We start from the raw sequence: 14,129 nt of genomic DNA, 5'->3' as shown, positions 1-14,129 counted from the left end.
TGGCACTGTTTGAAATGTAAAAGTTGTTGGTTTATATATTCAATTAGAGAAAACTTGTTGAATCTGCTTGTAAGCAAAAGAGGTTTTTGAATAATCTATGTTTCTGAATGTCCGATATGTAGGTGGGGGTGGGCTTCAAGTGGGCCTTGGCACTGATAGACTTATCTCCAACAAATCACACTATTACCCAAACTGGCTTTGTGGTTGGGTCTTTGTGGTGAGACATAGAAGAGGAACATGATTGTTACTTCAGCATTTGCCTGTTTAAAGTTTAATGCAATCCCACAGTTTTAAGGAGTCATTTTAGAAAAGCCCTAAATTCTTAAGTTGTAATTCTCCTGCTGTTTGTTCAGATATACAATGCAGAGTTTCCTTTGGTTGTAAAGAGCGAGTAGCGCAGCCTCCTTGCCATCTGTTCCTGTAAGCTGTCAGTCAGCTGTGTACTGTGGACAAATGAGGGGGGAAACCCCCCCCCCCCCCTTTCTAAATGAGGCAAGGTGCTCACATCCCATGACCACACGCTGCTAGCACAAATCGCAAAGCTCGTTAGTGACACAAACGCCATTGGTTTTAATGAATAACTGCTTGTGCTGCCCACCACTTCACACCTACTAGTGAACTTTGTTCTGTGGTTACCGTTATTAGTGGACAAGGGTCCACTAATAACCCTTGTCTATTTCAGTCAACATATTAACTGAAATAGAATTAATATGTTGACTCTATTTCAGTTTGACTCTACCAGTCCATGTGTTTGTCAGTCTTCTCCCAACATTTGTTTTATATCCAATAAAAGACTTTCCTCACATAACATTTGTTCCTCTTTGATTTCTTCTGTGGATGCTTCAGTCAGCATCCTGATCAGTCTGTCCTCCCTTTATCTGCCGGTGTGAACTGCCAGCAATACTTTTACTTTCTTCCATCAGTGGCCTGACTCATTATTTTTGAATGGGAACTTAAATGGCTAGAGAGTCATGCATCCCACTGGATGCTTTTTCCATAGGTTTGATTTGGCAGAGAAAGACAAACATCCAAGAGCACCTGAATGTTTCCAGATCTCTCGGGTAATTCTGAAGTTAAACGGGTCTCCTCAGGATTAAAGCACCTCTCAGAAGACTCAAACCTGTAAAGAACTGAAGCTGCTGACTTTATGTTCCAGTTCTCATCTCAGTTTTGCTATTTAAGTGTTAAAGACAAACTTGGACTATTCTTATGTCTAATGGCGACTACTTAAGTTGGATGCTGTTTTCTTTCCAGCAGAAAACAGTCGGGTGAAATGTATGCGAGGCGTGCCTGTAATGTCAGAGGTCAGTGTTGTATTTCAAGCTAATGAGCCTTATGGCTGATCCATTTCATCACCAGTCAGATATTGACTGTACTCTGTACTCAGAAGGTAGCTGGTCAAAGTTCGTGTGAAATCTGGAACGACAGACTTGGATTCCTGGTATTTTTATTGATGTTGCAGTCTTCGTAAAAACTTGAAAGCTGCCAAACTAGAAGGCCTGGTAGTGTCTGAGGCAGGACATTTTTAAAACTTATTGGAGAATGTACTCCTGCTCTAAATTTGTCTTTATTTAACAGTGGTTGTTGTGGACATCTCTGATATTTGCAGATTTTTATACTGTACTTTAAACAGTACAGTGAAGATGCAAGTGTACATCATACCACTTTATTTATCAATATGTTACGACACAATACACTTGAAACTGTAGGAAGTTACCATAAAGCTCTATCTATCTATCACGATAGACACGTGATCAAAATCAATAGAGAATACATCTGGTAGACTATTTATTATGTAGAATATTCACTGAACTTCGATCCAGAACCTCACAGCATTTTGGGAAATGTAGGCAGAGGAAAGGCTTTAGCTGCTCAACCTCTCACAGCAAGCTAAGCAAGGTTGGTGGCATCAACTAACTCACCCACTCTTTGGTTACCTTGTAACAACCTGTTGAGTAACTTGCCCAGCAACAGTTTCAGGTTTCGCCACCGTGCCTCATAACTGCTTAGAAAAAAGAAAAAAAAAAAGCAACGGTGTGGTGTGAAAGCTGTGGATAAAACTGGAATTGTCACACCACCAGTTTGGCAGCATGTCAGATATTTAAAACAAAAAACGAATCAATAATTATCCATATCGTCTGCTATAAAACGCTTATCTTGTGATAAGTTGTTAGTCATTTTGTGCGGCCCTCCAACTTCATAATGTTAATCTTAAAGTCCATCAAAGATCATCCTACATCACCATCATTACTTTCATACCCGTCACTGTCCTCTTCTGGAGCTGTAACCATAACAACAGCTCATATAACCTGCAACATCTCCAGCATCCAGGTTTTCCTCAACATCCACTTATTTTTCAAGTGCTCACTTCTTCATTCATGCTACTTGTTTGTCTCTTATTCACTTGGTTTTCTACCTGTTCCTTACACACGTAACAATATAAGGAATTATGTTTTTTTTTCTCTTTAGCAATAATATGGCTCAGCTCAGAAAAATACTATAAACTGCCTGAATTAGTCAGAAACGATCAGAAAATGAGTGGTGGTTATTATAAATTTATTAAGAATTGTTGTGAAATGATGGAAAACATCAGAAAATGTAATGGAAAATTCAGAAATGTAGCTTACTGCGCGTTTGAAATAGCCAAACAATGTTTTTGACAGTTTTGGTGTCTTGACCAATCAGAGTACTGGAGAGAATGTGTGATGGCAGCCAGCAAATCATGCATCACTGATATGAAAAAGGGCTCTGCAGATTGTCCAATATTAAAATAGGTCAACAGCATCCAGTGGTTCTTTGAGAACACTGATGTTCTCAAAGATTTAGTTCTTGTGTAACATAAGGTTTTGTCACTGAAAAAAAAATCTTTTTTTTTCTTTTCATTTAATCTTTCATATCTAAGCCGTCATATTCTTTCCTTGCTCTCTGTAAAAGCTACACCACTTTGTCAAAAACTCCCGTATGTCTCTTTGTGTCCTTCTGCAGGAGACAAAGATGGCAGCAAGGTAACAACAGTGGTGGCCACTCCTGGCCAGGGCCCCGACAGGCCACAGGAGGTCAGCTACACAGACACAAAGGTCATCGGCAACGGATCCTTCGGCGTCGTCTACCAAGCAAAACTCTGCGACTCTGGCGAACTAGTGGCGATAAAGAAGGTCCTACAAGATAAGAGGTTTAAGGTGAGACATGCATGAAAGATGTGTACACAAAAAGGCAAAGGAAAGCAGGATGTGCAAACATCCTGTCGTGTTTAACTTTAGTCGTGATGTTTTATTTCCATCTTGCACAACATGTCCAACACAAACATTTGCCGTGTTAATGGATGTAGCCGAGTAAATGTGAATATGCTGATCTTTTACACTTACAGGGAGATTTAAAAAAAAAAACCTCCAAAACCAGAGAAAACAACAAAGAAAACATTGTGCTTTTAACACAATTGCTAATGTGTGTCAAAGGAGTGTTTTTTTTTTTTTACTTGAAGTGTGCTTGGAATTGCCAGATTTTTTTCTCTCTCTCTTTAACAAACATGAACTTTTTAATATTTATTTGTTCAGGAGCCTGACAGATTTTCTTCAGCAGTTATAATGACGCTAGTTAGAAGTAATAGTTAGATGATCGATGAAACTTGAAGAAAACCTGTTAGAAGCTACAAAAAAAAAAAGTAGAGACTGAGGTGAAGGTTCGTCTTCATCTTTAAAAACGACCCTAATCACGCCACCACAGCCACAAATAATTAGTTTAGATAAAAGGATATTCACGTTTTAAAATGGTCCAGTCAAAGCCCAAACCTGAATGCAATTTTGAATCTGTTTTTAGAGAGATGTTAACAGAACCTCTCAATCCCCATTTAGAAGATGTAATAATTAAAATTTGGGTGTTTTTTAAAAATAAAGATGGAGAACAAAAACTGTATGAAGCAACTGACCAACTGCTTGAAACCTTGAAAATACCTAAATAAGTGAGTCAACAGTTTTAAAATACTTTTTAGATGGGATAATTTTAACCATAAAAATGTGACTGAAAACAGCAGCTGCCAGTAAATATTTGGTGGGAATAACTGAGGGAATCATTTGTTTTTGTTTTTATAGTGTTCAAAGGAGGCACATTTTGTCCTATGATGTGTTTTACCAGAACAGTTTACACCTTAACGTAACAGAACGACAACACTGGAAACAATTAGAAATTTTCCAAAAACATTGAATTTATTGATTTTACCATGGATATAAGATTATTCTTTGTTCCTTTTTTTTCCCCTCTCTGGCTCCTCAGCGTAGATCTGTGCTACCTGCTCTGTCCGAGGTTTTCCAACCTGCAGCTCCATTTGCCCCGATAGCTGTTAAAATTTAGCTGAATCCTGTGGCGCTTTAAGCCAACCGGTTCAGCTAAACGCCTCCGTGGAGCCGTGGCCTATTTTTAACCTTTCTGAGGGTTTGTGCGAGTGCAGCACACTCTGAAACCAGACAAGAAGAATGATGTCACTTAATGATATGGAGGTCGACCATCTGCTGCTGAATTCACAGCGCTTCTCGGAGACGCACGCACGCTCCTTGTGACTCTGCATACTGGCTGTGATGAAGTCATATCCTGTTCTCTGTGAGCCTGTGATTAGTGGGTTGCTTCTTGAAACAGGCCAGTGATCAGCTGAAGATCACATGCTGCTGTATCGTGTAGTTTCCTATGTTAAGCAGACCCTCTGCATCAGCCCTCTGCCCCTCCTGGCTCTCTGAATTCCCTTTCCTTTTACTCACTCAGCCACATCCTCCTCGCCAACAGCTGGTGAGGAAATATGAGGCAAATGAGAGCTAAGACTCTTCACATGACTGACAAGCATGCGCTATAGTGTGCACACCAAGTTTCACACACAAACAGAACCCATCACCTTCAGATTAATCTTACAGAAGTGTTTTTCCCCCCATGTTTTATTTTATTTTTTCTCATTGACAATTTATTTTTGGTTGCCATGCGAGACTGAAAAGGTTTTTTTTTTTTCCCCACTTACGTGCAAACAAAGCCGAAGTAATCACATGAGTAGGATCTGCATTAGGGTGAAGCTGATGAGACAAAGTGTGAGACGGTTCTGGTGGGGGTTACAGTCTGCTTGTGGTGCATTATGGGATAGGCTCCATCTCCTATTCCCATTTGAGGGATCACATATCAGCCTATTGGAAAATGGATGCTCACATCAGAATGCTCACTAAGAGCTGGAGCATCAGTGGTGGCAGCTAGTCTTTGGCAACATTAATGAACAATGGCGCTTGCTGTTAGCCCCCAGGTCAGTTGAAGTTCAGGAAATCTGATCAATGCCTCATTAGGCCCTTGATGCGATTGTTTGAAATGAGGAAAAATTGCATTTCTGAGTCTGGCTGCAGATGCATTTCTTCATCACACCCAGGGCAGAAACTGCAAGTTATTTTGAGGCATTTGGAAACCCAAATGTTAATTAATGTGCAACAGACATAAAATAGTTTCCCAGGAAATGCATTAATATCCATTACTTTTACTTTGATGTTATACAAAGGGCAGCACTCTGCTTTTTAAGAGGTTTTTCCTCTTTTAAATTTAAGCAGGAGATCAGAAGCTGTTTGTTTGTAATGCTGATACAGTTTTTTATTCTTTGTAAGCTGATTCAACTGTATTACAAGAAGATATTGGAGCAGCACTGAAAATATTTATTTGTTCCAACTGTCCTACCATGAGCTGTCATTATTCACTTAAATTGAATTATAAAACTTTCAGATAAACCTGGAAGGAGGAGAAAGAGGACATATAAATAATTGATAGTTAAATTAATACGATTAGCGTTGAATGTCTCTAGACCGTAGTTTAATACATTTAAGCATAAAATGTAAATTAAATTGTCTATTTTTTGTTATTATTATTGTTATTATTATCAGCCATTGTGTTAGTGGATTAAGAAATCCAGAACCTGCTGGCCTTGGCCAATGAGAATCTGTCACCTACCATAGATGGTATTGACCCATCAGTTTTATTGATAGAAAACTGTTTAATTAATTCAACTCTTAACTTAATGCTGTGACAATAAATGCATTAGCTGTCTCTTTTGGTGGCTTCAGAAAAATACCAGTATATAGATTTAAAAACAGATGGATAAATATGTGGGATGCTTTATTACCACCAAATGAAATGCCTAAGTTTTTAGTCACAGTATTAAAAAATGATGCCCTCAAGTTATTTTGTGGCTGCATTCAGTTTAATCCTTAAGCAGAATAGGAAATTGAAGTATATGTTTGTGTAGGTGATAAGCTTTGGGCCTCTGTGCTTAGTCTACTAGATGTGGTCTTGATGCAGTTTTGTCCCATCAGCATCATGAAGTGCTCAGCTGTGGCACCCCTTAGCAGCCTGCAATTAGGGCATTTTTCCCCCCTCCAGTTTCCATCGGCTTCGTCTCCCATTTGTGCCACTCTGTGTCTGCGCTGCTGAGACTCTGGTGGATGACGGGTCAGCAGGACGGACTGCAGTCTGCAGAGCTGAGCTGGGCTTTACTCAACAGTCTGCCTGCTCCTCCTCCATATGCTACCATCACCCCTCCGCACATAATGCACACACACATACTCACACAGACAAAGACACACCCCGGGACAGTCCAGTGCAAGAAGACGAGGGCGTTGGCTGCAGTGCACAATAGTTCGATGTCTGGTCTGTGACATGCGTGCAGTGATGTCACGTCATGGTGGGAGTAGTGGGGGGGTTTGAGTGGGTTGGTCGTAGTCAGAAAGACAGGAGGTGGGATGTAGGGGGCTCTAGACAATTTATGTCTGCTTGTAAGTGATTCTGAGTATTATCTATACAAGGCTGCTGAGCTATGGTACGCTCTTCAATGCTTTGCTGCTGACACAAAGAAGACCAATACAAAAGATGAACTATGAAGGAAAAACTGACTGAGACGGCTCCAATCCTGATTTGAAGCAGCATCTTTGATCTGGATTAGTATGGAAAAATAAAACAATAGACATATTTCTATTTCAAGACTTAATGTCTTTTCTAATCTGTCCATATTTCCATTAATATATCCATCTGTTCATCCAACCCTGAGAGAAATGGAAATTTGTTTCTGGAAGATTTTGACATAAAAATATGAAGAACCGTATTTGTGATATTAGTGGTTTATCATATCGTTTTTCATTTATCGTAAAAGATTTCTTATGATGAATATTTTTATTTATTATTGTCTCAATAAATTCTACTTAATGTTTAGAAACCTCAAAGCTGACAGTATCATCAGAAATGTTATTTTACTATGCTCTTGCTTCACTGATTCACAAGAGCATGAATAAATATCGCTAAATTTGAACATTTTAAATACATTTAATATATGCAGTTTAGTGATATAAGTCACACTTCTTTAGGTAAATGTTATAATGAAGCCTATTTCAAATGGGAAAGTTTTTCAAGAACAGTATTTGTCAGTGGCACTATGAATGCTGTTACTTTCAGTCACAACCATTCAGTTATCTAAAAAATAACTATTTAAAAAAAAAATGTTTTACTATCACAAACAGTGCCACAAAATAGTGTGGTAAATTTCCATAAAGTAAATTTTTCCCTACCCTATATTTAAACAATTATTGCTTTAGGTCTGGACTCAGATATTTCCTTGCTCATTTAGTCATCCATGTAATACTGATGAAATGACGCCATGTTTGTTTCTTCTACTTGTGGGTGAAAATGTCCTATGACGTTTTATAACCCAAACACATAGAAAACAGTCTTACTTATTTCAATCCACTAGAGCTTGTTGTCGGAATCAAAGTCTCACATGTATACAAGACTACTATCAATAAAGTTTCAGATATTATTATCCGTCTCCCAGCAACCAGCAGACCACGTGCTCCGTTGCATATGACTCCGACATCAAAGCTGGATTTTTATGCAACCGGCCGGATTCTGACCTCGTTCATTCTCTAAGCTTCCTCGTGTGGTCTTCGGGTTGTTTTCTCTGAATCTGACCACCCTGCATTTGTGTTTTTTTTTCCGAACTGGGGTTCTCAGCCTGCAAAGGTTATACAAGCACTTTAGATCAAGCCACCACAAAGCCCTGAGATTAAAGGGAGGAGGGAGGAGAGGAAAATGGAGATTTGTGCTAAAAGTATGATCTGCAAAGGAGCTGTTGGAGCTTTTTCTATTATCTTAAATTCTTGTCCTCACTTGGAAATGCTCTGAGTGTACAGTTACTTTCTGTGGGGATACCCCAATCATCCAGTGGTTACATTTTGAATCCAGTTGGCTTCTCTTTGTTGAAGCAGTTTTCCTCAGAATTTTCTTCTGTGCTAACCAATTGCTAACCAATTGCCATCATATGCCATTATTGCTAACTGGCACATTTCTCTCATGTTGTAGCTGTGGGCTTATAGTTTTTCATAAAGGTTATGCTTATATACCTCAACTCTACTGCAATGGCATATAACAGCTCCCTCTCTGTGTTGCGTAATTATCCATAAAATAAATTATTGCTGAGTATTTCTGGTTTAACTGAAAACTGCAGACCTTGCCAAAGACATATTAAAGTAACACGCCTGATACTTCATGCTGACTCGTCATCATTAAAACGGTTTTATTTCTTATTCTCAGAATCGTGAGCTGCAGATCATGAGGAAGCTGGACCACTGCAACATTGTCCGCCTGCGCTACTTCTTCTACTCCAGTGGAGACAAGGTCAGTCAGAGATGAACATTTCAGCTCCCATTCATCTGGTTGAAGAAGCTGGTTTAATATGTCTGTTGGATCCATAGAGGGGAGGCACTTCTGTGTTGGCGAACATAACTCATGCTGTGCAACTCATATGCATGCTTCTTCTTCAAGGAATTTGCCATAGTTGGTTTTAATATATACTTCTGAAGATTTCAGGACATTTAAAAGTATCTCCTCTACTTATCATTTTATTCTGTTGTCATTAGCTTTCCAGTGAACACCCGTCTATTCATGGTTCGTTCAGTATTCTTGGATTTTTATGTGGAATATGACTAAATTATTTGCTAATTGGCTGAATCTCCTTGAAGGGAAATAAGACAAACTGCAGATATAAGCTTCTGTGAAGGTGCTAAAATGGTTTCTATTGTTTTTATTAGTGTGCATTAAAGTACAGTTTGTATTTAATTTATTAAAACTATGATTTATAAGCATCTTTAGAGGAGATCTCAAGTGTTAGTGGATTTTGGCTATTTGCAGGCGGCGGTGGTCCCAAACCTCCGCGAATGCTAGGGGTCCACTAAAATACACTTTCTGATTTAATTTTTTTATTTGTTTACTTCAAAATGTGTTCTTTTAGAAATGGGACACATCTTTAACATTCAGTGATTTTCAGAAGTATACACACTAGAGGTGTGCCGATCGATCGGTCACCGATCATAATCGGACGATTTTTGTGAAAAAGTGCATGATCGGTGATCGGCGATCATTGGCTCTTTTTGCCGATACCGATCACCTGCATCTCATTTCGCAGCCTGCCTTTGCAGCTGGTCTCCTCTTTCCTTCACACTGCGCAAACGCGCAGCAACAAATCCTAAGCGATGTGTGGAACTATAACGCACTGAGTGACTGGGGAAGTTTGCGTGTTGTGGCGGAAAATTGAAGCACGTCAAAATTCATCAACACAACGAAGCTAATGCGACATAAAAACAATGCCGTACTTGACGGAGTTTGGCTACATCGAGGCTCACTGCAGTAAAAAAGACATATGGAGGATCAGATAGCAGGTAAAGCAGCGAACAGCTACAAACACTCACCTGGATTATTAGCATGATGGTCAGAAAGCTAAACAAATAAGCCACAAAATTATTTAAGTCTTCGAGCTGCGATGTAAGACGCTGGTTCTGCTCTTGCTGTTGAACCGCTGCTACGTGCTGCAGGTAGTAATATTTCATAGACGGAGCGCCGCTTCTGCTCCACCTGGTAGTGACTCTCACACCAAACTTCTGCTTAAAGCTGCAGCTTCTAACTTAAAAATTTTACATACCTATTAAAACTTTTGCTGTCCTAACATGAGACAGATAATCTCTAAAAATAACTAATCGATCTCCTCCCTGTTCTGCATAATTACTCCACTCAGTCAGAAACAGCCACTCAGAACTAGCAGTAATCAGCTATCCGCCATGCTATTATGAAGTTTTCATTCAGTAACTCTGGATTGTTTATTGTAATGGAACCTGTATTTGCCTTTGAATGTTAAGTTTTATACTTGAATTCTTTTGGCAATGTTGAGAGGTTTTATTTTGGCTCTTTGCATTATTTAGCCTCTTCAGAGCCTTCATATGTTTTCAGTCTGTTAAAGATAGTATTATCAATAGCAGTACAATTTGCAGAATGCCTGTTTTGTTTAGTTTTCTTCTTGGAAAAAGTTATTAAAAACAAGTTTTTGTCTAAATTAAGGTGAATTCATGGTTCCTTTTTCCACATAATGTAACCGGTAGTGTTTATGACAAAAAAATAATAATAATAATTATGTGATCGGTATCGGTGATCTGCCCTCATGGGTGATCGGTATCGGTATTGGCAGGAAAAAACCTGATCGGCACATCTCTAATACACACCTCTAAAACCTGTTGGCATTCAGCTATGTTACAACAGACCGCAGTGTATTTTATTGGTACTTTTTGGGATGGATTATTTTCTCTGAAGTGGAAGAAAAGTTAGACATGGTTTTCACAATATTTGACAAATAAAACTCTGAAACTGCCATGAGTTATGTATTCAGCCCCCTTTACTCATCCAACTCTAAATGAAGTGCAGAACAACCAGCTATCTATAGTAGTGTTCTATTAAATAAAAGTTTACTTTATTTCATTTAATCTTAGTGTGAATCCACTTGTTCTGTGAGCGTCTCTGAGGTTTGTTAGACAACATTATTGGACAGTCGGCATCATGAACGGCCAAAGCAGACAGGCCAGGGAGGACGTTGAGCACTACTTAATTAACCGTCTGAAAACGGAAAGAGCGTGGCACAACAGCAAACATTCCAAAACGTAGCCGCTCATCTAGACAGACTGGCTCGACAAGGATAGCTTTGATCGGAAAAACAGCCAAATGATCTCTGATAACTCTGGAGGAGCTGCAGAGATGCACCGCTCCTCCTTTCTCAGGGAGGAGAAAGGCCTTTTCTAGTCATGTTGACCTCATTCACCCAGCTGCTCTCACAAATCCTCACACACACACACACACACACACACGCACACACACACACACACACACACAGGTCAGTAGGCAACTTAGAGTCAAGTGACAAGATGAGAAAAATTTAGAGTATAAATGCTTTTGGAAGATATCGTATTGAACAATGTATTAGCCAACTAACAATATCTCTGTATCTATATGCTAAATATTATTAGTCCTAATGCAATCAGTGTGAAAAGTAGACTTGCTGTGCTTTTATTTACCTGCGCTTTAAAAAAAATCAAAAAATCAAAAACTGTCCTTTTATCTTCTGGTGATAATTTTCAGGGAAGGTACATGTTGTTGAAGCTTTTAGTTGATTACTTTCTCTATGTCAGTTGGAATTGTTGTGTGTCTGACTGGCAGTGCGTTTTACAAATCCAACAGCAGATCGCGTCCATCAGGACAGGAAAGTCACCTCTTTGTCTTGCGTTCTATTTCTGTCGACCTGTGGGGGGTCTCCTGGAGACTGAGAGGCTGGAAGGTGTCATTCAGCCGGCTGACAAACAGCCCCGCCGAGGTCTGCATGTCAAATATAGACACACATGGACTTGGCACACACGCTGTGGGGACTATACTCATGACATCGCAGCCTGGAATGCTCTCTGCAGCACACCTACCAAAGTTAAAGGAAACTTGGGGTCGTGGGCTTGAATTGAGTTTTGGTGTGAAGAAAGCTGAGTGAGGTGGTTGGGTGGAGATAGGGAGAGGAGGTATAACTTTGCAAGATCAGGGGTTGTTGGTTCATTTTAGATTTACTCAAGCTGTCCCCTCTATTCTTTAAGCTCCACCTCAGTGCTTCCTCTTACCTCATGTGCTCAGTGACCTCTGGGAGAACATGGCTAATCATTTATTTCCAGAGACTGTTAGACTACCAGTAACAAATGGCTGCTCTCCATGTAACACTTAAAAATACCTTCTTTTTTTTTTTATCTCAAATTGATTTCATCATCGCATCTATAAAATTCCCGCTTACATTCAGTTCTACTGTGTTGCTTTTCCTGCTCGTTTATCCCCCCCGCCCCTTCTATCCCCCCTCATCGTGTCACTTGGCTAATTATGGAGACTGGCACCATGTTGTTGGTATGAGGATTTACCACCCATAGAGCCTAGAGTGAGAGGGGAAAAAGAAGGGAGGGCTCGTGAAGGAGGCAAAAGGTAAAGTCAGTGCTTAGACGATGGATGGAAAGTTACAGACAGGCTGATGGATGGAAGGGTCTTTAATAAGAAGACCCTGAATCATGGAGTGAGAGTTCACACTGGATGCATCTTTCAGGGAGGCAGCTGTCAGACACGCAACTACAGCTGCCACAGCTGTCATTATGTGGACAGGTAGTCTTATGCAATTACTGACATGTGGCAGGCCCGGAGCACACTGTATGCTTCAGCTTTTACCCTTTAACCTCTTGTATAAGACTATTTAAAATGAAGGCCGCTGTTCCAAATAGCGTGGGCTGTAAGCAAATAGTTGCTTGACTTTTACCTCCTGAGAATATGAAGTTTAAATGCGACATTTGAGTGGAACAGTCACCCTTAACGTTATCTGCCTCAAAGTAATCATTGCAGTGTTGCTGAGAGTGCAGAGCAGCTCACAATCACACATCTCAACTCTCTCATGTGCAAAAGTGCATAATGAAAATATTTTTAGCAGCATGTTTCAAGTACAAGCGATCAGATTTTTATAATGCCTGCATTAAGAGGTAAACAACAACGATCACTTGGGTAAAGGGCGCTCCGGTGAGATAATGGGGATGTACTGGTTCAAAAATTCTCAACATTAGACTCTTACTTTTTGGTGTTGGAAATAGTTTTAGAGAAATATGTTTATTGAAAGGACTAAAGTCAAACTGAGTCATAAAGAGACTGGGTCATGGTAGTAATGGGCTTATTACACATCAGATCTGTAACCTAGAAAATATATCTACAGAATGTTAGTTACATTTATCGAGCCAAGTAAGATAAACATAAAAAAACATAAAGGAAAAAAACAAAATGTTTCATTAGGATTATGTTGACCAGAATGGAGGCTTCCTTACCATCACTCTAATCTTTAGCGCCTTGCCCTGTTTTTTTATTTAATTTAAGTCAAAACTCTGGCTGGGCATGTTGGTAAAAATTGCTATAAACCCAAATTTATCAAGCTTCACTCATTTGAGCTGAACTGTAAATATTGACACTTTGATATGCAGCGGGGGGGATTTTCAACCTTTTGATTGCCAGACCCCAAGCCACCGTCGCTACCATGCAACTGTTCTTATTTCGTCCGGTCACACCACATTACTCCGACATGTCACGGTAGATGTGATTAATCCATTTGTGGCTTTTGGAAGACCACAGCTCTTTTTCGGCTCTTACTCCAGAAACCCAGATGTTAGCAGACAGAATGGGAATGAGCAGCACCGCCTCTGGTTAGTCGAGGTCTAGCAAGCCGGTAGAGTTGGCACAAGATTAACTTAGGCAAGTAAACGACAGTGTGAGACAAACTGTGTCCTCTGCTCATGTTTAGTGATTTATTCTTAGACACAAAGTGCAACATTGGAAGCATCTAAATTAGTGTGTGACAAAGTGGAGACTCACTCATCGTCCTTCCTTCTGCCTGTCCTTATGATCTCATTAACATGTACTGCTGTGCTCATTTTCCTTATCATATGGATTCCAATATGCTTCCTGACAACTGATTTATCCAACGTGTCCATATAACATGCAGCACAACTGCACCTGCTGAAATAAGCTCTGCACAATGTGTAGTATAAGTCACATCAAGCCTTTAGTAAAGTATAGGTGGATATTATTATTGATGAAAAAAAAGCTTTCCCAGTTGCTCGCTCAGGTAACTGCGAACATTTTTCTCCCCAAAATCAGATGCCTTATTATTTAGCTGGGAGTTAACAAGGAGCCAATCAGGGCTTTGCATGGCAATCCCTCTGGGAAGAAGCCAAGGAAGTGGCTTTGCAGTGAGGCAG

At 39.8% G+C, this 14,129-nt stretch overlaps 1 protein-coding gene across 2 annotated transcripts in view; it reads left to right on the top strand.

Moving 5' to 3' along the window:
- The window catches only part of gsk3ba (glycogen synthase kinase 3 beta, genome duplicate a), a 38,045-nt gene that overhangs the window by 10,827 nt on the left and 13,089 nt on the right, over positions 1-14,129 (top strand). For both annotated transcript variants that reach the window (XM_008401260.3, XM_008401271.3), the window contains exons 2-3: positions 2,986-3,179; positions 8,590-8,673. In XM_008401260.3, coding sequence (XP_008399482.1) covers positions 2,986-3,179; positions 8,590-8,673 — 278 coding nt within the window. The remainder of the gene's footprint in view (positions 1-2,985; positions 3,180-8,589; positions 8,674-14,129) is intronic.

Source organism: Poecilia reticulata, chromosome 2 (assembly GCF_904066995.2).
Source record: "Poecilia reticulata chromosome 2, P_reticulata-male-v2, whole genome shotgun sequence".
NCBI lineage: Eukaryota > Metazoa > Chordata > Actinopteri > Cyprinodontiformes > Poeciliidae > Poecilia > Poecilia reticulata.
The sequence above is the reverse complement of the archived record's forward strand: the minus strand, read 5'-3'. Positions and strand labels throughout refer to the sequence as shown.